General features: G+C 38.7%; 2 protein-coding genes and 1 non-coding gene across 3 annotated transcripts; 1 reads left to right on the top strand and 2 right to left on the bottom strand.

The window, feature by feature from the left end:
• Positions 1–1,612: 1,612 nt before the first annotated feature.
• Positions 1,613–9,893, bottom strand: LOC140878835 (uncharacterized). The gene is made up of 5 exons (XM_073282464.1): positions 9,650–9,893; positions 9,295–9,562; positions 8,775–8,875; positions 2,245–2,976; positions 1,613–1,875 (listed from the first exon to the last, which is right to left on the bottom strand). The coding sequence occupies exons 1-5, from the start codon at positions 9,891–9,893 to the stop codon at positions 1,613–1,615; spliced, it is 1,608 nt and encodes a 535-aa protein (XP_073138565.1).
• Positions 9,894–11,821: 1,928 nt separating this feature from the next.
• On the bottom strand, positions 11,822–11,927 carry LOC140885714 (small nucleolar RNA R71). The gene has a single exon (XR_012151132.1). It is a non-coding gene; the product is annotated as a small nucleolar RNA R71 (small nucleolar RNA).
• Positions 11,928–12,516: 589 nt separating this feature from the next.
• On the top strand, positions 12,517–16,322 carry LOC140878836 (uncharacterized). Its single transcript, XM_073282465.1, has 9 exons — positions 12,517–12,816; positions 12,934–13,115; positions 13,170–13,420; positions 13,529–13,695; positions 14,043–14,083; positions 14,232–14,673; positions 14,811–15,630; positions 15,686–15,871; positions 15,934–16,322. Exons 1-9 carry the CDS (start codon positions 12,517–12,519, stop codon positions 16,320–16,322), a joined length of 2,778 nt encoding a protein of 925 aa, XP_073138566.1.
• The last annotated feature ends 7,433 nt before the right edge of the window (positions 16,323–23,755 follow it).

Below are 23,755 nucleotides of genomic sequence, written 5' to 3' on the forward strand. Positions count from 1 at the left end.
ATCTCCTCTGAAAATTCGGAACTTTTCCAACCCTCTCAAGTAATTAAAGACTCCTATATATAGTAATTTTTTATTCCCTAAACTTAATTAAATTCCCACGCAAGAAGGAATTCTCGAGACACAAGGAATTCTCGGACTTGAATTCTTAAAAAAAACTCGCGCGCAAGCCCATCTCCCTTCACGCATGCGCCCAGCTTTAAAGATCAGTGGCCAAATTCCATTGCTCGTGTGCACGCCCCATCTCCTTCTTGCTCGTGCGCAGTAATAAGAAACAGAGCATCCATCATCTCGAGCCTCTCACGCGCACTCTTCATCATTCCTTGCGCATGCCCGTGTTCTTGAATCAGTTCTCCATGCTGCTGTAAATCTATTCTTCTTCTTGTTAATTGCTGCGCGATGGCCATGGCTTCTCTTCTTCAATTTTCTGCATTGTGTAGCAGCAATTCTGTCCATAGCTCGTGTTCCATGTGCTTCATCGTGCTCGATTCCACTTCGAACTTCTTCATCAAACTTCTGGAATTTTATTTGAAGCTTGCGCGAGCCTTCTTCATTCCGCAGCAGCCATGGCATGTTCTTCTTTATCCTTTAAATCGATGTCGTTCCGACGCAACTCGAATCGATCTTTGTTTCAGTTCTTGCAGCTGTTCAATCTTGCATCTCGAAGTTTATGTTTCTGTTTTTCTTCTTCGAATCCATGCCGCTTCGAACTCTTCTTCTTTGTTCTGAAGCTTCATGCGCGGCTGTTGATTCATTGCACACAGCAGCTTCAGCTCTTCCATTCTTCATCGTGCAGCACCTGTTCTTGTTGTTTCTTCACCATGCAGTAGCTTGGTTTCTCATTCCTTTCACGCAGCATCTCTCAAGCATAACGATGCATAAGTTCTTTCTTCAAGGCTTCCAAACTCAGCAGCAATCATCTCCTTGCTTGGATGCACTCCTTGTTGTGCAAATGGTGTAGCTGCGCATTGCTTCCAAATGCAGCAGATTTGTAGTGTAGAAGCACAGCTCTTAGTTTCTTATTCGGCGCCACTTCTTTATTTCACCAAAAATAATCTATTTCCGTCTATCTCCTATAAATAAAACCAAGAAAATGTGGTGAAACAATATGCATGAAACGACACAAAATACGCTATAAAATAATACAAATAAATGCAAAATAAATATAAAAACAACACAACAATATGCATATAAAATGTACTTATCAATGTCTAACTTCAATATTCTTTGTTCTTGAATGAAGAATGAGGTTGTAAGTGATTGAAATTGTGCTGGTGTTATCACAGAATATTGGTGAATCTTGTTCTTCAATTCCATAATCCCTCAACTGTTGTTGAATCCAAAGCAGTTGAGCACAGCAGCTCCCTGCAGCCAAGTACTCAGCTTCTATTATGGATGTTGCAATGGATGTTTGTTTCTTGCTAAACCATGAGATCTATCTATCCCCATGGAATTGACATGATCCACTTGTACTTTTTCTATCCAGTTTACATCCAGCATAATCAGTATCTGAGTATCCAATTAGACTGAAGGAGTTATTCTTAGCATACCACAGACCAACATTCTGAGTTCCTTTAAGATACCTTAGTATCCTCTTTCCAGCTATGAAGTGGGACTACTTAGGATTCGACTGAAATCTAGCACATAAACAAACTGCAAAGACAATGTCAGGTCTACTGGCTGTTAAATAAAGCAATGAACCTATTAGACCTTGATACATTGTTGCATCAACTGCTATTCCCCCTTCGTCTTTGTCAAGCTTAATTGATGCAGCCATGGGAGTTGTTGCAACTTTGTAGTTTTCCATACCAAATGTTTTGATCAGTTCTTTGGTATACTTAGTTTGGCTTATGAATGCTCCATTTTCCATTTGTCGAACTTGCAATCCAAGAAAGAAGTTTAGTTCACCCATCATGCTCATTTCGAACTTTTCCTGCATTAACTTAGAAAATCTTGTGCATAGTTTGGGGTTAGTTGACCCAAAAATGATATCATCAACATATATTTGAACTAGCAGTGTGTAATCACCTTTTGTGAATTTGAACAAAGTCTTATCAACTATGTCTATTGTAAAATCGTGTTCAAAAAAAAATTTAGTTAAAGTGTCATACCAAGCTCTAGGAGCCTGTTTCAGTCCATATAGGGCTTTGTTTAAATGGTATACATGGTCTGGAAATTGATGATTTGTGAATCCCGATGGTTGTTCAACAAATACTTCCTCTTGAAGTTTTTCATTTAAGAAAGAACTTTTGACGTCCATTTGATAAACTTTGAAATCTTTGAAGGAGGTATACGGAAGAAATATTCTTATGGCTTCCAGTCTAGCTACTGGTGCATAAGTTTCATCATAGTCAATTCCTTCTTCTTGCCTGTACCCTTGAGCTACTAATCTTGTCATATTCCTGACTATAGTTCCTTCTTCATTAAGTTTGTTTCTGAAGACCCATCGAGTGCCAATGACTGACTGATGTGTTGGTCTTGGAACAAGATCCCAGACTGCGTTTCTAGTAAAATGATTTAATTCTTCTTGCATAGCCTCTATCCAACAGCTGTCAGCCAGTGCATCTTCAATTTTATTTGGCTCTTCTTGTGATATAAAGGCTGCATGAAGAAGTTCTTTAATCATTTGTCCTCGAGTCCTTAGTGGTTCTATAGGATTACCTATCACCGAACTGAGTGGATGCTTTTTGGACCATTTGAGTCTAATATTAGGTTTATTTTCACTGTTCACTTGTGCCTCTAGATCTTGATTAGTCATGTTGTCTTGTTCAAGCTCTGTGTATTCAGAATGTGTGTGATGATCTTGAGTCTCATGATGCTGCTCTTCATTATTCTCAACTGTGTGAGTTTGGTGAATATCAACTAGTTGATCAATGTTATGATCCTCAACTACTGGGTTCACTAGTTCAGGTTCAGGAGATTGAAGTGTTCTGATAGGTGGTGAAACTTCGTCTTCACTTTCATCCTGACTATCATTGTCTAATTGTAGTTGAAATAGATCTGAGAGTTGTGAAAGAGTGGGTGCCCGGTGAGCCAACTTGTGGCTGAGGGCTTTGATGACTCTTTGTATAAACAATCTTTTGTTTAATATAATTTACACTTTTATTAATGGCAATGACTTTATCTTTCTTCATATTGTTATATTGTGATATACTATTGTTGTTTTGATAAAGACCTTGAATATACTATAGTGTATGTAAGATGTGGTAGTACATGGGGATGTCTATCATGAAACACATCTTATAGTCACTGTATATTCTAAACAGTTCCTAGTCGATTGAGCCGTCCGTTAATAAGGATAAGGATCGCTCGAGATTGAGACTAGAATTTGCGATGCCGAGTACCATGTTTCATTGGTATGGAACATAGAGATGTTCAAAGCATGCAAATGGATATTCATACGATGAATGATCGAACTACCTTATCCGGACTTTCCAAGTGGTTATCACTTATCGAGTGGATAAAGTCCGCGGTTTTGGTTGTACACCATTAGTCCTTACTACTTGAAACATCATTGAGACTCTATATGCTAGTACTGTACTTTGACTCGTTTACTGACTCTATTAGGGTCATCAGGTCATCACTGCAAGAAACCCGGTCATTGGAAACGTAACTGCAAGGAATATCTAGAGCAGTTGCGAACTGCGAAGGGTATGTTCTATATTGAAATAAATGTTTCACTTAATACTACTTCTTGGGTATTGGATACCGGATGTGGATCTCACATTTGCAATGATTTGCAGGTGATGACAAGAAGTCGCAAGCTTAGAATGGGTGAGACCCAGCTGAGGCTCGGAAATGGTTCTAGAGTTGAAGCTAAAGCTGTAGGAGACATTTATTTAACTTTGCAGAACGATTTTAAGTTACTTTTGAGAGATGTTTTATTTGTTCCAGATTTGATTAAAAACATTATTTCTGTTTCTATGCTTGATAGAGATGGTTATCTTGCAATTTTGTGAATGGGATTTGCAATATTTACAAGAATGAATGTTTGATTGGAAATGGACAACTTGAAAACGATCTATATAACTTAAAATTAAAAGACGTTCCAATAAAATATGTTGATAAACCGGTAACAACAAACAAAAGAAAAATCGATGGTGAAAACCCGGCAAACCTTTGGCATGCTAGGCTAGGTCATATTTCCTCAAGGAGGATGAACAAGCTAGTGGGAGAGGGCATGTTTGATATGTCTGATATTAACTCTCTACCTACTTGTGAATCCTGCCTGAAAGGAAAAATGACTAAATCTCCTTTTAAGGGGAAACCTGAGCGTAGTCAAAATCTGTTGGATTTGATCCATACAGATGTTTGTGGTTCATTTAGAATTGGTACTCAATATGGCCACACCTACTTCATTACCTTTACTGATGATTATTTTAGGTATGGGTATTTATATTTAATGAAATATAAGTCTGAAGCATTTGAAAAGTTTAAAGAATTCAAGGCTGAAGTAGAAAACAAGCTAGGTAAAAATATTAAAGCACTTCGATCGGATCGAGGTGGAGAATACTTGAGTACCGAGTTTTTGGACTATCTGAAAGAGAATGGGATTCTCTCTCAGTGGACTCCTCCTATGACACCACATCTGAATGGTGTATCGGAGCGTCGTAATCGAACTTTGTTGGACATGGTTCGATCCATGATGAGCTTCATTGAGCTTCCACCTTCGTTTTGGGGCTACGCGCTTGAAACGGCGGTGTTGTTGTTGAACAACGTCCACACCAAAGCAGTGGACAAAACACCATATGAGTTATGGAATGGCAAAGCTCCTAAGTATTCGTACTTGAGGATTTGGGGATGTCCTGCTTACGTGAAGCAGACAGTGGGAGATAAGTTGGATAGTCGATCCACCTTATGTTATTTTGTAGGGTATCCGAAGAATTCAATCGGATATTATTTCTATCATCCTGCTGAAACAAAGGTGTTTGTTTCAAGGAATGCCACCTTCTTGGAGAAGGAGTTCTTATTGGATAAGAAAGGCGAGATGATGGAACTCGAAGAAATTCGAGAAGAACCCGAAATACAAAATAACGATCCTACACCTCAGGAACCATTGATAGACACGCCTACACCTAGAAGATCCGAGAGGACTTCTAGACCTCCTATTCGATATGGTCTTCTTCTTGAAGGGGATCAAGATGAACCCGATGTTGGATGTGATCCAAGAAACTTCAAAGAAGCAATTTCTGATGCGGATTCAAATTTATGGCTTGAAGCTATGCAGTCGGAAATAGATTCGATGCATACAAACCAAGTTTGGTCTTTAGTAGATCCTCCCGATGGAATTGTTCCAATAGGGTGTAAATGGATCTACAAGAGAAATCTTGGGCCTGATGGTAAGGTATTGACCTACAAGGCGCGATTGGTGGCGAAAGGTTATACTCAAAGACAAGGAGTTGACTATGATGAAACCTTTTCACCAGTCGCAATGTTCAAGTCCATAAGAATCCTTATTGCCATAGCTGCTTGGTATGACTATGAGATATGGCAATGGATGTGAAGACTGCATTTCTTAATGGAAACATTAAGGAAGAAATCTATATGACGCAGCCTGAGGGATACACATCCATGGGAAGCGAGCATAAGGTATGCAAGCTTCAGAGATTGATCTATAGTCTCAAACAAGCATCAAGAAGTTGGAACCAGAAATTTGATGAAACAATAAAGGATTTTGGTTTCATCAAGAACCCGGAGGAACCATGCGTGTACAAAAAAGTAGTTAAGGATGCTGTGACATTCTTAGTACTTTATGTTGATGACATCCTACTCATTGGGAATGATGTAGGGATGTTGCAGTCAACAAAGATATGGTTATCAGGTAGATTCTCGATGAAGGATTTGGGTGAGGCATCCTATATTTTAGGGATACAGATCTATAGAGATAGATCTAAGAGAATGATAGGACTCACTCAAGCAACCTACATCGATACCATATTGAAACGGTTTTCAATGGATGGGTCCAAGAGAGGACATCTACCCATGTGTCATGGAGTTTTTCTATCCAAGTCTATGTGTACCAAGACTGATGAAGAGATAGAGAAAATGACACATGTACCATATGCGTCAGCCATAGGTAGTATCATGTATGGGATGATATCTACTAGACCGGATGTAGCATTTGCTCTGAGTGTCACGAGCAGATATCAAGCTAATCCCGGTCAAATGCATTGGAAAGCCGTGAAGGACATTCTTAAGTACTTACGAAGGACTAAGAATATGTTCATGGTATATGGAGGAAGAGAACTAAAATTGGAAGGCTATACCGACTCTAGCTTCCAAAGTGACGTGGATGACTCGAAGTCAACCTCTGGATTTGTGTCCATGCTCAATGGCGGTGCTGTCTCTTGGAAGAGTTCCAAGCAGGACACCACAACGGATTCCACCACTGAGGCAGAATACATTGCAGCATCAGCTGCTGCTAAAGAGGCCGTTTGGATGAGAAATTTCGTCCAAGAGTTGGGCGTCATTCCTGAAGTTGTTGGTCCAGTTCCGGTGTACTGTGACAACACGGGTGCCATTGCTCAGGCAAAGGAACCAAGGTCTCATCAAAGATCCAAACACGTACTGAGGAAATACCACATCATCCGGGAGATTGTGGAAAGAAGAGACTTCACTGTCGAAAGAGTGGCCTCTGCAGACAATATCGCTGATCCACTTACTAAGCCCTTGCCAGGACCATTATTTGACAAACATCGCGAAGCAATGGGTCTACGTAGTATGACTAGTTGACTTTAGGGCAAGTGGGAGATTGAAAGAGTGGGTGCCCGGTGAGCCAACTTGTGGCTGAGGGCTTTGATGACTCTTTGTATAAACAATCTTTTGTTTAATATAATTTACACTTTTATTAATGGCAATGACTTTATCTTTCTTCATATTGTTATATTGTGATATACTATTGTTGTTTTGATAAAGACCTTGAATATACTATAGTGTATGTAAGATGTGGTAGTACATGGGGATGTCTATCATGAAACACATCTTATAGTCACTGTATATTCTAAACAGTTCCTAGTCGATTGAGCCGTCCGTTAATAAGGATAAGGATCGCTCGAGATTGAGACTAGCATTTGCGATGCCGAGTACCACGTTTCATTGGTATGGAACATAGAGATGTTCAAAGCATGCAAATGGATATTCATACGATGAATGATCGAACTACCCTATCCGAACTTTCCAAGTGGTTATCACTTATCGAGTGGATAAAGTCCGCGGTTTTGGTTGTACACCATTAGTCCTTACTACTTGAAACATCATTAAGACTCTATATGCTAGTACTGTGCTTTGACTCGTTTACCGACTCTATTGGGGTCATCAGGTGTCGGGATTGGGTACAGTTACGACACATATAGGAGTCGATGCTTTGTTGTCAAGGATTCACCACATACTTGATAGTGTGGATATCCTATGCAATCTGAGGAGATATTAGTGTGACGAATCTCTGGCCAGAGTACATGATGTGTTTTAAGAAATGGTTTCTTAGTAGCACATGCGATGTCACTATTTGATCTTCAAGATGTATTGCATAGTTATCGAATCTCGAACGACTCTCGATTTACCAATGGTTGTTGATTCGATCGGGATATATGGATGAAGGGACCGTACTGTACGCTAACCAAAATCTATTGGTTCTTGCAGGCACTATCAGTGATACCTAGGGAATCATGGGGCGATGTTGCTAGGCGCTCTTACCATGATTCGATGGGCAAGTCGGAAATTGTTGTTCCGAGTCACAAGGAGTTGTGAGCCCACGGCTAGCTGTATATTTCCGAGTCACAAGGAGTTGTGAGCCCACGGCTAGCTGTATCCCTGAACCATTGAGGGTCACACAGAGTAATGGATTTTTAATCCCCGTTAAGATAGTTAAATTTAAAGAGTTAAATTTAATGAACAAAGAAGTGGGACTTCTTATTTAAGAGTAGAGGAGTAAGATTTTCTAAAATGACATAGGGATGGGCATTTTTGGAAACCACTGAATTCGGATTCAGAAAATTTATCTTGACTCTAAAAGATGCAGAAATGGTTTCTGTGAACATTGGTGAAATTGGTTTATCAATCTGAGTCACGATGAATTTTATATTAATTTCTGAACATGCGGGCTTTGCTTGTCAGGCTTGAACTTATGACTAATGGGCCCTAAGCTGTTAGCAGCCCATATTATAAATAAGTTATTGCAGTACAAAAATTACACAACAGAGGTCACAAAATATTTTCGAAAACCCTAGCCGTGTTTTCTCTAAGTGGCCGCCCCCTCCCTCTCTTTGTCGGGAAAATCCAGCCTGTGAATTTTGAATTTGCAGTCTGGTTTAACGGATCAAATTCGTTAATTCTCTTCGTAGAAACTTCTGATAGATTTTCTAGTGCAATCTATCAGAGGGATTAAATCTCTGTTCGTGGACCTAATTGAAGAACAGTTCGTCCATCAGTTCCAGGGATATACAACAAGAGCAGAGTAATCTGTTGGTGTCCATAATCTCGATTCGAGATTGGAGGTAAAAATTTATAATTGTTATTTAATTTTTACACACACAATTTAATCGTAAAGTTTTGATACCCATTATGGAATCGTTCCATATAAAATTTTTAAACTTCCGCTGCACCGGGTATCAATTCTGATTGATCTGATCGCCGTTCTCCAACAAGTTGAGGAGTATTAGTTGCAATATCAGTAGTTAAATCTTCATCAAATATAACATGAATTGATTCTTCAACATTTAAAGTTCTTTTGTTGAAAACTCTATATGCTTTGCTAATTGAGGAGTATCCCAGAAATATACCCTCATCTGACTTTGCATCAAATGCAGTCAGATGACTTTTACCATTGCTGTGGATGTAGCATTTACTCCCAAAAATCTTGAAGTATGATACATTAGGTTGTCTGCAATTCCAGATCTCATATGGGGTTTTAAAAAATTTCTTGCATATCATTGATCTGTTCTGAGTGTAGCAAGCAGTGTTCAAAGCTTCTGCCCAAAACGTTTGAGAGACTTTGGAGTCAGCTAACATGGTTCTCGCAGCTTCTTTAAGAGTACGATTTCTCCTTTCTGCAACACCATTTTGTTGTGGTCTTCTAGCTGCTGAGAATTCATGTTTGATTCCATAATGCTCTAAAAATGAAGATAAAGTTTGATTGACAAATTCAGTTCCTCTGTCACTTCTGATTTTGTCAATCTTACTTGATTTTTCGTTAAAAAGTCTTTTAAAATTTTTATCAGTTGAGAAGCAGTTTGGTCTTTTGATTTTAAGAAAATGACTCAGGTAAAATGTGAGTAATCATCAATGATGACAAGAGTATACCTCATTCCTTCTAAACTTGTTACTGGAATTGGACCAAATAAGTCCATGTGCAATAGTTTCAAGCATCGGGAAGATGAGTTATAACCCTTGTTTTTAAAAGATGACCTAACTTGCTTCTCAAATTGACAAGCTGGGCAAACTTTGTCTTTGGAAAAATCAATTTTAGGCAGGCCTATTACTAGCTTGAGCTTACTCAGACTGGCAATTAATTTGAAATTAAGGTGATTCAGTTGCTTGTGCCAGATCCAGTTGCGCTTGGAATTGGAAGCTACGAGGCAAAATGGTTTGCTAGACTGAATGTTCCAGCATACTTTATATGTGTTTCCACATCTGTTTCATGTCAAAATGATGTTACCAGAGTTATCTTTAACAATGCAATTTAGCTTTTGAAATTCAACAGAGTGCCCATAGTTACACATTTGACTAATGCTGATTAAGTTATATTTCAGAGTCTCAACCAATAGAACATCTTGAATTATAATGTTTTCGTGGATAATATTACCCTTACCCATGGTCTTACCCTTTGAGTTGTCACCAAATGTGATAGTGGGACCATGGTATTTTACGAGTTCAGACAGTAGTTTATCATTTCCAGTCATGTGTCTTGAACATTGATAAGTGCAATTTTTGCACATATATTTTATATGAATTAGCTTGGCTTTTGTTGTGTTTTGAGCGATATTATGCATATCTCTTGTTGTTTGTGTTATTTGCAGGAATTTGAGTGTTATTCATTTTAGTTGGTCAAAAGAAGTGAAAAAAAGGTGAAAAAGAGTTGAAGAAAAAAGAAATAAAAGTGCCCAGACTAGCGCCCCAGCGCTACATATGCAGCGCTCCAGCGCTGTTGGAAGAAAATGACGGGCGCTCCAGCGCCGAAGTATAGCGCTCCAACGCTGCGCAGTGTCCATAATTTTGGAAAGTCTTGATCGAGTTTAAAAAGGAATTTATGGCTTATTCTGAAGGGGGACGAGGGTTTAGAGAGTTTTCCAGATCATAAGACGACGATTGAGAGTTTTGGATTGCACAAGAGCTCGAGATTCCGGTACGAAGACTGAAGACGGCGGCATCCGGCGACGGAGAAGCTTCATTCTAATTTGTTCTAGTTTCTCTTTGAACTCTATTTTTCTTAGTTTATGGATTGTTGGAAAAACATGAGTTATTTGATTTTGAATTGCGTTATGAACTAATTTCTTAGTCTAGAGCTAGACGGATCTTGACTGGAAACCATGATTGACATATTTTGATTTATATATTTAAATTTCTTCGCACAGTTTATTTGTGTTTTCCTGATCTTAATGCTTTCAATTTACTGGCCATAGATTGAATGATATTTTATTTAGAATCTATCACTTGAGAGATGAGATTTTGAATACGACATAGGAAAATACATCTATGGTGTTTATACTGTTCGAGAGGCATATAACTCCATAGAAGTCATTAGAAGAATTCTTGTGCTATTTACCGGATTTAATAATTGAACTTTGATAGAGATATTGAGTTTGTTATTGAACACGAATTTCTGCTTGACACTCGAGAGAGGTAGTAGAAAATAATAGGGATTTTTGGCTAATAAACTAGAAGAATTGATAATTAAACAATCATTAGAAATAAATTGTGGTTGACAGTCAAGTGAAGTCGAACCTCTAGCATTCATCGTTTATTGAATTTTTCTCTCGTGAACTCGTGGTTATTTAGTTTTGTTTCTTGCAAATTTTAGTTTTATAAAAATCAAACCATTTTCGTAGCTCTACATAGGATTAGGATTTTATTAGTTGCAAATATTTGATATAATATTATTTATTCATTCTCCGTGGGAACGAATTGGACTTAATTCCTATATTATAACTTGACATCGTGCGCTTGCGAGCAAAAAAAAAACACGCAACAAGTTTTTGGCGCCGTTGCCGGGGAGTGAATTTTATTTGATTTATATTAAATTGTGCTAATTAGTCTTAATTTTGATTTAGAGCATTTTATTTTATTTTGTTGGTTCTAATTTTAAAATTTTTCCTGTCTATGCAGTTTATGCGAAAAAGCCAAAGTTACGACTCACTGCTCTTTGATCCGGAAATCGAGAAAACTGATAAAGCTTTGAGAAAAGCTAGAAGAGAAGAGTTGCAACAAATGGCTGAAGAAAGGGGAAGAGCTGTCAATAATGCTCCGGTGCCGATCAGAGATCACTTTCGACCGGTGATCAATACTCATTATTCTGGGATTGCTCGGCAGAACATCACGGCGAATAATTTTGAGTTGAAGCCAGCTCTTATTAATATGGTGCAGCAAAATCAGTTCAGGGGTGCAGCTACTGAAGATCCAAATTTGCACCTGCGTACTTTTCTGGAGATTGCTGACACAGTGAAGATTCATGGTGTTACTGAGGACACCATCGAACTACGATTGCTCCCGTTCTCTCTTAGGGACAATGCTCGTAGTTGGTTGCAATCACTACCTCTTGGGAGTATCACTACGTGGGATGATATGGCTTCCAAATTTCTGGCTAAGTATTTCCCGCCTGCTAAGTCGGCTCAGTTGAAAATAGAAATTACTACATTCAAACAGCAAGATTTTGAGCAGTTGTTTGAAGCCTGGGAGCGGTACAAGGAGTTGCTTAGAAAGTGTCCAAACCATAATTTTCCGGACTGGGAACAAATTGAGTTATTCTACAATGGTTTGAACAGGCCAACTCGTATTTCTGTGGATGCTACAGCTGGAGGTTCAATATTTTCTAAATTTCCTGAACAGGCTTATGAGATGCTTGAGCAAATGATCGTTAACAGTTATCAGTGGTCGAGTGAGAGATCTGCAATAAGGAAGCCTGCTGGAATTCATGATGTTGATGCATTCACTGCTTTGACTGCTCAGATGGCTACTATTTCTACACAGTTGGCTGCACTGACCAAAGGGAATCAAAGTTCTACTGAGACAGCATCACTGGCGACTACCGTAAATTCTGCTGATGGATTTGAGAGTGTGGAGCAAGCTCAATATGTGAACAACAGGAATTACAACAACTATCGAGGTAATCCTGTACCCAATCAGTATCATCCTAGTTTGCGTAATCATGAGAACTTTTCCTATGCAAACAATAAGAATGTGTTGAATCCTCCACCGGGGTTCAATACTCAGAATGGTAAAGGTAAGGCATCGTTGGAAGATTTGGTGAGTAATTTCATTGCAAAATCATCCACAAGATTTAAGAGGAATGAGAATAGGCTTGATAGTATGGAGACGCACTTGACCAATGTGAGCGCTTCTATGAAAAATCTTGAAACACAAATTGGTCAACTGGCGAATGCATTGAATAATCAGCAGAGAGGTGTGTTTCCTAGAAACACCGAGATTAATCCTAGGGAGCAATGCAAGGCTGTTATTCTTAGAAGTGGTAAAGAACTTGGGACTGATAACCAAAAGACAGTGGATGATGAGGAAATTGAAGAGATTGTGGTGGAGTCCGAAAATTCTGATAGCAAAAATTCTAGCAAGTCTGCAGTTGTTCCTGAGAAACCGCCTGTGCCAAAAGCTGTTCTGCCATATCCTCAGCGGTTCAAGAAAAAAGCGTTGGATGAGAAGTTTTCTAAGTTTCTTGACATCTTCAAGAAAATCCATATAAATATTCCATTCGCTGATGCTTTGGAGCAGATGCCACACTACGCGAAATTCATGAAGGATGTGATGGCAAGGAAGAGAAAACTTGAAGAGTTTGAAAAAGTGAAGTTGACAGAGGAGTGCAGCGCCATCCTACAAAAGAAACTGCCACAGAAATTGAAAGATCCAGGGAGTTTTACTATTCCTCGTATTATTGGTGGTGCGACTGTCAATAGGTCATTATGTGATTTAGGTGCAAGTATTAATTTAATGCCTTTGTCTATTTTCAGGTCTTTGGAGCTTGGTGAGGTGAAACCAACCACGATTACTCTGCAGTTGGCAGACCGTTCTCTGACATATCCTCGAGGAGTTGTGGAAGACGTCTTGGTAAAAGTAGATAAGTTTATTTTTCCTGCTGACTTTGTAGTGCTTGACATGGAAAAAGATCAAGATATCCCTCTAATTTTGGGAAGACCATTCTTGGCGACTGGCAGAGCGTTAATTGATGTGCAGGAGGGTGAACTAACTCTACGAGTTGATGGTGATGCTGTCACATTCAATATCTATAAAACCATGAAATACCAAGATAAGGTACATTCTTGTAATCGCATTGATTTATCTAATTCTTATGAGAATAATTTTTGTGCAGGATTGGAATTGGAGGATGCGTTGGCAAAGTGCTTAATTAATTCCATAACCCAATTTGAGGGGGATGATTGCGAAATTAGAGAGCAATTTCTTGCTCTTGAAAGTTTGCCAAAGGAAAAAGATGGCCAAGAAAAAATTGGAGCATTGCCTGAGGAGGTCAGCAAAGAGGTACCAGTTTCTTCTACTCCTGAATTGAAAGAACTGCCTGGTCATTTATGTTATGCATTTTTGGGAGAAAATTCGACTAACCCGGTAATTATTTCATCCTCTCTTACTCATGATGAAAAGGATAAATTATTAAGAGTTTTCAGAAAATTTAAATCTGCTTTGGGTTGGTCAATTTCTGATATCAAGGAAATTAGTCCCAATATTTGCATGCATAAGATTTTAATGGAGGAGTCATATAGTCCCTATGTTGATCATCAAAGGAGATTAAATTCTGCGATGAAAGAAGTGGTAAAAGCTGAGGTGTTGAAATTATTGAATCCTGGTATTATTTATGCCATATCTGACAGTTCTTGGGTGTCGCCAGTACAGGTAGTGCCAAAAAAGGGAGGTATGACTGTAGTTAAAAATGAGAAAAACGAGTTGATCTCGACTTGTATTGTTACTGGTTGGAGAGTTTGTATTGATTATAGAAGGTTGAATAAGGCTACTAGGAAAGATCATTTTCCTCTTCCTTTTATTGATCAAATGCTTGACAGGTTGGCAGGTTACAAACATTATTGTTTTTTAGATGGCTATTTTGGCTACAATCAAATTGCTATAGCGCCAGAGGATCAAGAGAAAACAACTTTCACATGTCCCTATGGTACTTATGCTTTTAGAAAAATGCCATTTAGTTTGTGTAATGCACCGGCTACTTTTCAGCAATGCATGATGGCCATTTTTTCTGACATGGTGGAAGAAGTTATGGAAATTTTTATGGATGATTTTTCAGTGTTTGGGTCTTCGTTTGATCATTGTTTGCACAATCTGACCCTTGTTTTGCAGCGTTGTCAAGAGAAAAATCTAGTGCTTAATTGGGAAAAATGTCACTTCATGGTGCAAGAAGGCATCGTACTTGGGCATAAAGTGTCATCTAATGGGCTTGAGGTGGATCGAGCAAAATTGGTTGCGATTGAAAAGCTTCCACCGCCAAATAATGTGAAAGCCATTAGAAGTTTTTGGGACACGCCAGGTTCTATCGTCGCTTTATTAGAGATTTTTCTAAAATTACTAAGCCTTTATGTAATTTATTAGAAAAAGATACATCATTTATTTTTTATGATGCGTGTTTGCAGGCGTTCACGAAAATCAAGGAGGCACTAATTTCTGCGCCTATTATGATTGTGCCTGACTGGAAGGAGCCGTTTGAAGTAATGTGTGATGCCAGCGATTATGCTGTAGGAGCAGTTTTGGGACAAAGAAAAGATAAGATGTTTCGGGCGATTTACTACGCCAGCCGCACTCTTGATGGAGCACAACAGAATTACACTATTACGGAAAAAGAGATGTTGGCTGTGGTTTTCTCCTTCGACAAATTCAGGTCCTATCTTATTGGCTCTAGAGTAATTGTTTATACTGACCATGCAGCAATTCGCTATCTCTTTGCCAAGAAGGATGTCAAACCAAGATTGATTCGGTGGATACTCTTACTACAAGAGTTTGATTTTGAAATTAGAGATAAGAAAGGGAGTGAGAATTTAGTGGCGGATCATCTGTCTCGCTTGGAGTTGGAAGGAAAAGTTGAACATGAACTCATCAAGGAACAATTTCCTGATGAGCATCTCTTTGAGGTAAATTCTAAACTTCCTTGGTTTGCTGACTTTGCTAATTTTCTTTCTTGTGGTGTTTTGCCTCCAGATCTTAATCATCACCAAAGGAAGAAATTTTTCCATGATGTCAAGTTTTATCTATGGGATGATCCGTTTGTGTACAAGAAGTGTTCGGACCAAGTGATAAGAAGATGTGTGGACGAAGCTGAAGCAAAAGAAATTCTGGAACAATGTCACTCTGCACCGTATGGCAGTCACTTTGGAGCCTCACGGAAAACCGCCAAGTTTGTGCAGAAAAATATTTTCACGAGGTTTGGAACACCAAGGGCCATTATCAGTGATGAAGGTACGCATTTTTGCAATAAAATCTTTAATTCATTACTTACAAAATATGGTGTTAGGCATAAAGTGGCATGTGCATACCATCCTCAAACAAATGGGCAAGCTGAAATATCCAACTGGGAAATTAAGTAAATTTTGGAAAAGACTGTCAACACGAACCGAAAGGATTGGGCAATCAAGTTGGATGATGCACTATGGGCATACCGGACCGCGTTCAAAACTCCTATTGGCATGTCGCCATACAGGTTGGTCTTTGGTAAAGCATGCCATCTGCCAGTGTAGTTAGAGCATCGTGCATATTGGGCAGTGAAAAAGTTGAATTTTGATATGAAAGATGCTGGCGAAGAGCGACTGTTGCAATTGCATGAGATCGAAGAGTTTCGTAATCATTCATACGAAAAAGCCAAGCTCTACAAAGAACAGACCAAAAAGTGGCATGACAAAATATTACTGAAGAGAGAATTTGAGCCGGGACAGCATGTATTATTGTTTAATTCTCGTCTCAGATTATTTCCAGGTAAGTTGAAATCTCGTTGGTCTGGTCCGTTCACCGTGGTTAAAGTGCATCCATATGGAGCCATTGAACTGAGCTGTCAAGATGGTCAGAAATTCCAAGTCAATGGGCAAAGATTGAAACATTACTTTGGTAATGAAATGCGGAACATGGAGAAAATTGCTTTGATCGAACCTGCGTAACAACACCAGGAGTGTCGGGCTGACGACGTTAAACCAAGCGCTCTTTCGGAGGCAACCCAAATTTTTAAATTTTTATTTATTTATTTATTTATTTATTTTTAGTTATATTTATTGAATTTCAGTTATTTTATTAATTTTGGTTCTAATTCAAAGTTTTATTGCAGGTTCTTTTCTTCACAAAAATCAAATTTTGGAGTATGAAGCGCTCCAGCGCTCTCCATACGGCGCTCCAGCGCTGTTTTTACGTTGGATTTTTTTAGAAAAGTCGAGGATTTAGCGCTCCAGCGCTAGTATATGAGTTCCAAAGTCGAATGTGTAGCGCTCCAGCGCCCTCCATATAGCGCTCCAGCGCTGTTCTGTATCATCAAGGTCGAAGGTTTAGCGCCCCAGCGCTTCAATTATAGCGCTCAAGCGCTCTCTCAAAAAATAATCGGGCGCTCCAACGCCACTAATATAGCGCTCCAGCGCTATCACGAAAATTCTGAAAAATAAAAAGGGATCTCAGATTTCATTCATCAAATCTTCATACTTCCCAGCCTTGTTCGACGCCACCACGCGACCCGCCCCTGCAAATCGAAAAAATTCCCACCTGAAAATCTCGGTTACACCATCAATCACACATATTCATCCTTTCATAGCACTTGTTTGAATTTTAGTCATCCGGGTTCCAATATTTTTGCAGCTAGGGTTCTTCAAGTTTGGGGGGGGGGGGGGTTTCAATCAATCCTCTATCGCATCGTTGGTTCGATTTCAAGGAAGGATCGCGAGTTTATCTTCTATAATTTCCGGAATTGTTGCTATCCAACCGAGGTATTGTAAAAATTTTTTTTACACTGGGGATTAGAGATTGATTGATCGATTATTGAATTGTATTGAAGTCATATCTTCTTGTTAATTCATTGGTGCTTATCAGACGTTTTTGTGGATGGTGTTGGAGATTTGTGAATCATACGGTTATTTGTGCTATCTCGGGTTTGTAGAAGTGTTATTGTTGGTTGTGCGGCATGGCAAACTTGTGTTGATTGGTTGAGGCTTGAACGCCATTGTTGGAAGTGGTGCGGTGCATTGCTGTTAATTATTGCTTGGTTGAATTGTGATTAGAATTTTGTAATGGCACCGAGAAAGAAACAAAATTAGGGGGCATCTTCGTCCGGTACTTTTGATGCTCATCGTTTTTGGGATGAAGAGGCCGCCAAGAATTATCCTCTCATGATGAGCAAGAGCATGGTTAGAGAACAAGGTTTTGATCCTAATTCTCCTCTACCATTGTGGGATGTGCGACATGCAGCTCATGAGCGAAGATGGACGGGTTTTGTCCAACCTCCAGGTGATGCCGTGGTTTCATTAGTCCGGGAATTTTATGCCAATCTCAAATGCAAGCATGAGCAGTATCATGTTCTAGTGCTGGGAAAGAGGGTGGCTTTTGATGGACATTCTATTAACACCCTCTTCCATATGCCATCTCTTGATATGGATGACTATTCAGAGTTCCAGGCCGGCGAGGTAGACTATGATGAGATTCTAGCGACCCTATGTGAGGAAGGGGCGCAGTGGAAGATGAAAGATGACAAGGTGGTGCATTTTCCATCTGGGAAAATGAAGCAAGACGCGATGTCTTGGTTTTTCTTGGTGGCTACTCGTGTTTTGCCCACAGGTCACACTTCTGAGGTGATGAAGAAACGGGCTGTCTTGACTTACTGTATCGTCACTGGGAAGACGATAAACTTGAGAAATATCATTCAGGAATCCATTCTTGCTGCAGTTAGGGGGGCTACTACTGGAGGATTTCCGCACCCATCATTGATCACTGCACTTTGTGCACATGCTGGAGTTACATGAGGTACAGATGAAGAGCTTTTTAAGGTCCAAGGACCTATTACTGGGACTACACGAGAGCATATACCACCCCCTCCGCGACCAGCAGCGCCTCGGGATCGCCCTGCGAGTAGCAGCCAGCCACCACCACTACCACTTACTGGAGTGTATGAGCATTTTGATGAGCGATTGACGCGAGTGGAGCAGCGGCTAGACCTTCATTGTCATCGGACTGATATTTTCATGGATTATATGGTGGATTTCACGACGACTCTAGCCCAGCGCTTTCCTGGCTCCAGTGAGGATCCGCAGTTTCCCCCACCTCCTACTTGGCTCCCTCGGGATGACGACATGGATGATGACCACTGATGGTCATTGTCATACGTATGTGTTTGTTCCTTGTTTTTATTGATATTGCACATTGAGGACAATGCACATATCTAAGTTTGGGGGGGTGTTGTTTGTTGTTTTAGCAGTTTTGTTAAGCTGTTTGTTAAATGGATGGTTGTTGAAGCTGAAGTGAAGTTGAGTTGCGAGTTTGATGGGTTATTGCATGCTAAATTAGTCACTAGTTCCTGCATTTGTGTTTTTTTTAGTTTTCTTGTTCGTTTTATGTTTTTGCTGGTGTTGTTTTTTTTGTTGTCAGTTTTATCATTTGTTTGTTCGTTTTGTTTTGCTCGGGACTAGCAAAAGTTCAAGTTTGAGGGGATTTGATAAGTGCAATTTTTTCACATATATTTTATATGAATTAGCTTGGCTTTTGTTGTGTTTTGAGCGATATTATGCATGTCTCTTGTTGTTTGTGTTATTTGCAGGAATTTGAGTGTTATTCATTTTAGTTGGTCAAAAGAAGTGAAAAAAAGGTGAAAAAGAGTTGAAGAAAAAAGAAATAAAAGTGCCCAGACTAGCGCCCCAGCGCTCCAGCGCTGTAGGAAGAAAATGACGGGCGCTCCAGCGCTGCGCAGTGTCCATAATTTTGGAAAGTCTTGATCGAGTTTAAAAAGGAATTTATGGCTTATTCTGAAGGGGGACGAGGGTTTAGAGAGTTTTCCAGAGCATAAGACGACGATTGAGAGTTTTGGATTGCACAAGAGCTCGAGATTCCGGTACGAAGACTAAAGACGGCGGCATCCGGCGACGGAGAAGCTTCATTCTAATTCGTTCTAGTTTCTCTTTGAACTCTATTTTTCTTAGTTTATGGATTGTTGGAAAAACATGAGTTATTTGATTTTGAATTGCGTTATGAACTAATTTCTTAGTCTAGAGGTAGACGGATCTTGACTGGAAACCATGATTGACATATTTTGATTTATATATTTAAATTTCTTCGCACAGTTTATTTGTGTTTTCCTGATCTTAATGCTTTCAATTTACTGGCCATAGATTGAATGATATTTTATTTAGAATCTATCACTCGAGAGAAGAGATTTTGAATACGACATAGGAAAATACATCTATGGTGTTTATACTGTTCGAGAGGCATATAACTCCATAGAATTCATTAGAAGAATTCTTGTGCTATTTACCGGATTTAATAATTAAACTTTGATAGAGATATTGAGTTTGTTATTGAACACGAATTTCTTCTTGACACTCGAGAGAGGTAGTAGAAAATAATAGGGATTTTTGGCTAATAAACTAGAAGAATTGATAATTAAACAATCATTAGAAATAAATTGTGGTGGACAGTCAAGTGAAGTCGAACCTCTAGCATTCATTGCTTATTGAATTTTTCTCTCGTGAACTTGTGGTTATTTAGTTTTGTTTCTTGCAAATTTTAGTTTTATAAAAATCAAACCATTTTCGTAGCTCTACATAGGATTAGGATTTTATTAGTTGCAAATATTTGATATAATATCATTTATTCATTCTCCGTGGGATCGACTTGGACTTAATTCCTATGTTATAACTTGACATCGTGCGCTTGCGAGAAAAAAAAAAACATGCAACAAACATCCACTGTCTAAGTATCATGATTCATCCTCCTTTTCCTTGGTACCTGCTACCTGCATTCACAAGGTTGAATAACTTTTGGTACCCACATTTATTTGGATCCACGAGGGATTAATATTTTAGGAACCCAAACCTGGAATACTTTAACCAGTTTACCAGTTTCTGTGTTCCTATAGGTGCGAACTAAGTTAGATGCTCTAGATGGTGGAGTGTGATGTGCTTGTGAGACCATATGTTGTTTGCTTTTTCCAGTATCCTTGAAGTTTCTATATCGCTTTTGAACTGGACGTTGATTATGATATTGAATTCGATTTCCTCTCATAGAATTAGGTTGATATGCATTAGTCCGTTCAGGACTTTTAGCAGTCTCTACCTTAGTTTCCTGAGGATTAAAGCTGATACCAAATCTTTTTCTGTTCATCTGCTCTATTTGCTGCCAAGTCATTAGGATAGGTTTTTCATTTTCATTTTCCCTAACTGCTCGTACAAAGTTTATGTATTTGACTTTGCACATGTTCAGTTTGGGTAGAGTACTTGATTCACCATTTTCTATCGTTTTACCATATCCAAGACCATTTTTGTCATGGAGAGGTCTTTGTAAATCATTCATTTCTGTCAACAGACTCGAAGATTTATTCCATGATCTTACTAATTCATCCATGTTATGTTTTTCTGTTGTAAGATTCATGATGTTGGTCTTAAGTTGTTCATTCTCAGTTCGGAGCACATCAATCTCTGTTACAAGACAGTTTATCTCAACTGATTGTTCCCATGAGGGTTCAGTTGAGGCATCTTGCAGATCCTTTTGCTTGGCTCTGACTTCATCGAATGCTAAGGACAGTTGATGATACTCATTTTCCATATCATGAAGAGCTTTGATCAGTTCCACTCTGGTAAATTCCTCGAAGCTGAAATCAAATACCTGTTTACTAGTGGAGGGAAGCTCTTGATCATTTGCCATGAGACATTTGACCTCTTCTTCATCATCACTGGAACTGGAGGAACAGTTGGATCCCTCTGAATCACTATCTGTTTCTGCCCACTTGGTTTTGCTATCCTTTGCAACCAATGCATCATGTTTGTGCCTCGAAGTGTGTCTATCATCCCTTGAACTTCCCATTTTGTCAAAGTTCTTCGGTTTGGGACAATCATCAATGAAATGTCCTATTTTCCCACAGTTGAAGCAACTTCTTGGTTCTTCGACTGTATCTTTCTTTTGGAAATTTTTTCAGTAGGATCCTTCTTGGTTTCTTCTGATGAATTTTCCGAACTTCTTCACAAACAAGGACATGACATCACTGCTCAGTTGTTCTGTTGATTTTTCTGATTTAGCTGGTGACTCTATTTTTACTTCAGTAAAGGCTTTGGTCAGTTGTGAGGTAGTATGATCTTCTTCTCGAGTTTGCAACTCGAATTCATAGGCCTTTAAATCTGCAAATAGACCATGCAGCTCTAGTTTGTTCAAGTCCTTCGATACTCTCATGGCCATTGTCTTCACATCTCATTCTTTGGGAAGGCCTCGAATTACCTTGAGAATAACTTCCCTGTTGGGATATGTTTTTCCCAATCCATTAAGCTCAATTACAATGCTGCTTACTCTCTCATCAAATTCTGTCATTGATTCACCCGGTTTTATCCTGATGTTGTCAAATTTTTTAGTGGCAACAGACAGTTTGTTTTCCTTTGTCTGTTCATTTCCTTCACAGAGTTGAATCAATTTCTCCCATATTTCTTTCCCGGTTTTGCATGTCTTGATTTTGCTAAATGTGTTCTTGTCAAGAGTTTTATGCAAGATGTCTTTAGCCACATTGTCAAGATTTGCCTTCTTTTTGTCTTCAGCAGTCCATTCGATTTTTGGTTTCCCAATGTACTGTGGACCACCTCCAGAAAGAGCTATAGCAATATTGATCTTGGTGATTGCAAGGGGTCCATCAGTGATGACAAACCACATGTCATCGTCTAGTGCTGATAGATGTGCTTGCATACGAATCTTCCAGTCATCAAAGTCTTCTTTTGAGAACATAAGAATTTTACTAAACGAAGTCATTTCGGTACAGTGTTTAAGAGTAAGATAATAACCTCTCTGATACCACTTGTTAGGATCGGTTGAAAGTCTTGAGGGGGGGTGAATATACTTTCAAACAGTTTAGTAGGAAATATTGAACTGGATCGGTTTAATGAATGAGTTCGAGGCTTATCTTAGTGTCAAATGCAGTTTGGCAAACAAAATATGTGCGGAAATATGTCAAGCTGCAGATTTAAAACACTGAGTGAATATCAGTTTAGGGTGTGTGGTAATGGTGAGTAAACTGAAATGACACAAGTAGTTGTTTATGGATGTTCGAAGATTTCAAACACTCCTACGTCACCCTTTCTTCCACCTCGGAAGGATATCACTAGAAGATTTTGATTTATACAAGTAATTTGCACAATTAGGACTTAGAAACTGCCTAAACAAGAACTCCTAGTACAACACTTCAGTTTCAGTCCTAGACTGATAAGTGAATAGAATGAGTATAACTCGAAATTCTTAGCACAAAAATGATCCTACAATGATCAGAATAACACTTCAGCGTTTGTGCTTCGAGTTCCTTGATCAAATCTTGAGCGTATAAAGCTTTTAGTATTCTTGCAAGAATGGTAGAGTTTTAGAACATCAGTGGCTTCTGAGATTGATCAAGATCTCTATTTATACCCTTTGGATTGCCAACGATCATAAATTCAAATTGTCCTTCAGATAGGATTTAAATTATTTCCGTTGGATTTGTCACCATCATCAACGATTTCTGGAGCCGACATTCCCTTAGTATCGCGACACTACCTTCTGCAGAGATGTCAGAGTACGAATGATCTTATCCAGAAAAGGCACGGTAGTAAACTATTGTGGATAAACTGATGCAGTCAGTTTGGCAAGGGTAAACTGATGGATTCAGTTTAGCGAGTTAACTGATTTGCATCCCTTAGCCGGTTGAGCGCCGTCGTTGATGTGATTCAGTTTATCGATTCAGTTTATCAAAGTAAACTGCATCCCTTAGCCATGTGGTCGTTGATAGTGACGTCATCATTTCCGAATATCAGTTTAGCTCTTTTTGGTTATTCAATTAGTTTGGCTTTCTTTTGTAAATACCAAAACTAAATTTCCCAACAGTGGCAAACTGTGTCTTTATTATGATATGATTTTGAACAAAGTTATCAATTCGGGAGAGTAGAGTTGGCATGATAAATTAATGAAATTTTTTTCAATTGAACCCGAAAATGGTCAACCCGAACCCGTCTAACCTGATCAATCCGAACCAACCCGATTTTTTAATTTTTAACAAAATAATTAAATAAAAATTCAAGTCACACAATAATAATAGTAGTAATATGTAATTTAAAAGCATAATAAGAAAATATAAGCATATATATAATTTAAATTTGATATTTTTGTTGTAGAAATTTTTTTTTTCAAACATAAAATTTATAAAAATTTCTCAAATATTTCTTAATTCTTTTATAAAAATTAAAATTAAAATAAAAATAAAATAATAATAATAAGTTTCGAGTCATCCTGGTCAACCCGGGTTCACCCGAACCCAACTCGAATCCGATTATTTTTTTCGGGTTAGCTTTGGAGTCAATCCGATTCAACCGAACCCAAAAATTTCCAGATTGCTAGCCCGATT

Source organism: Henckelia pumila, chromosome 2 (assembly GCF_033568475.1).
Source record: "Henckelia pumila isolate YLH828 chromosome 2, ASM3356847v2, whole genome shotgun sequence".
Lineage (NCBI taxonomy): Eukaryota > Viridiplantae > Streptophyta > Magnoliopsida > Lamiales > Gesneriaceae > Henckelia > Henckelia pumila.

Excerpts from the sequence above, each read along its gene's own strand:
- LOC140878835 (XM_073282464.1), bottom strand. The coding sequence starts at position 9,893 with ATGACTGGAAATGATAAACTACTGTCTGAACTCGTAAAATACCATGGT. Across the intron at positions 9,563-9,649 it reads CATTGTTAAAGATAACTCTG|CTTCCAATTCCAAGCGCAAC; the intron begins GTAACATCATTT and ends TTTGCCTCGTAG. Across the intron at positions 2,977-8,774 it reads TGATGCAAAGTCAGATGAGG|ACAATGATAGTCAGGATGAA; the intron begins GTATATTTCTGG and ends AACTACAATTAG.
- LOC140878836 (XM_073282465.1), top strand. The coding sequence starts at position 12,517 with ATGGAGACGCACTTGACCAATGTGAGCGCTTCTATGAAAAATCTTGAA. Across the intron at positions 13,421-13,528 it reads ACTAACTCTACGAGTTGATG|GATTGGAATTGGAGGATGCG; the intron begins GTGATGCTGTCA and ends ATTTTTGTGCAG. Across the intron at positions 14,084-14,231 it reads GGTAGTGCCAAAAAAGGGAG|GTTGGCAGGTTACAAACATT; the intron begins GTATGACTGTAG and ends AATGCTTGACAG.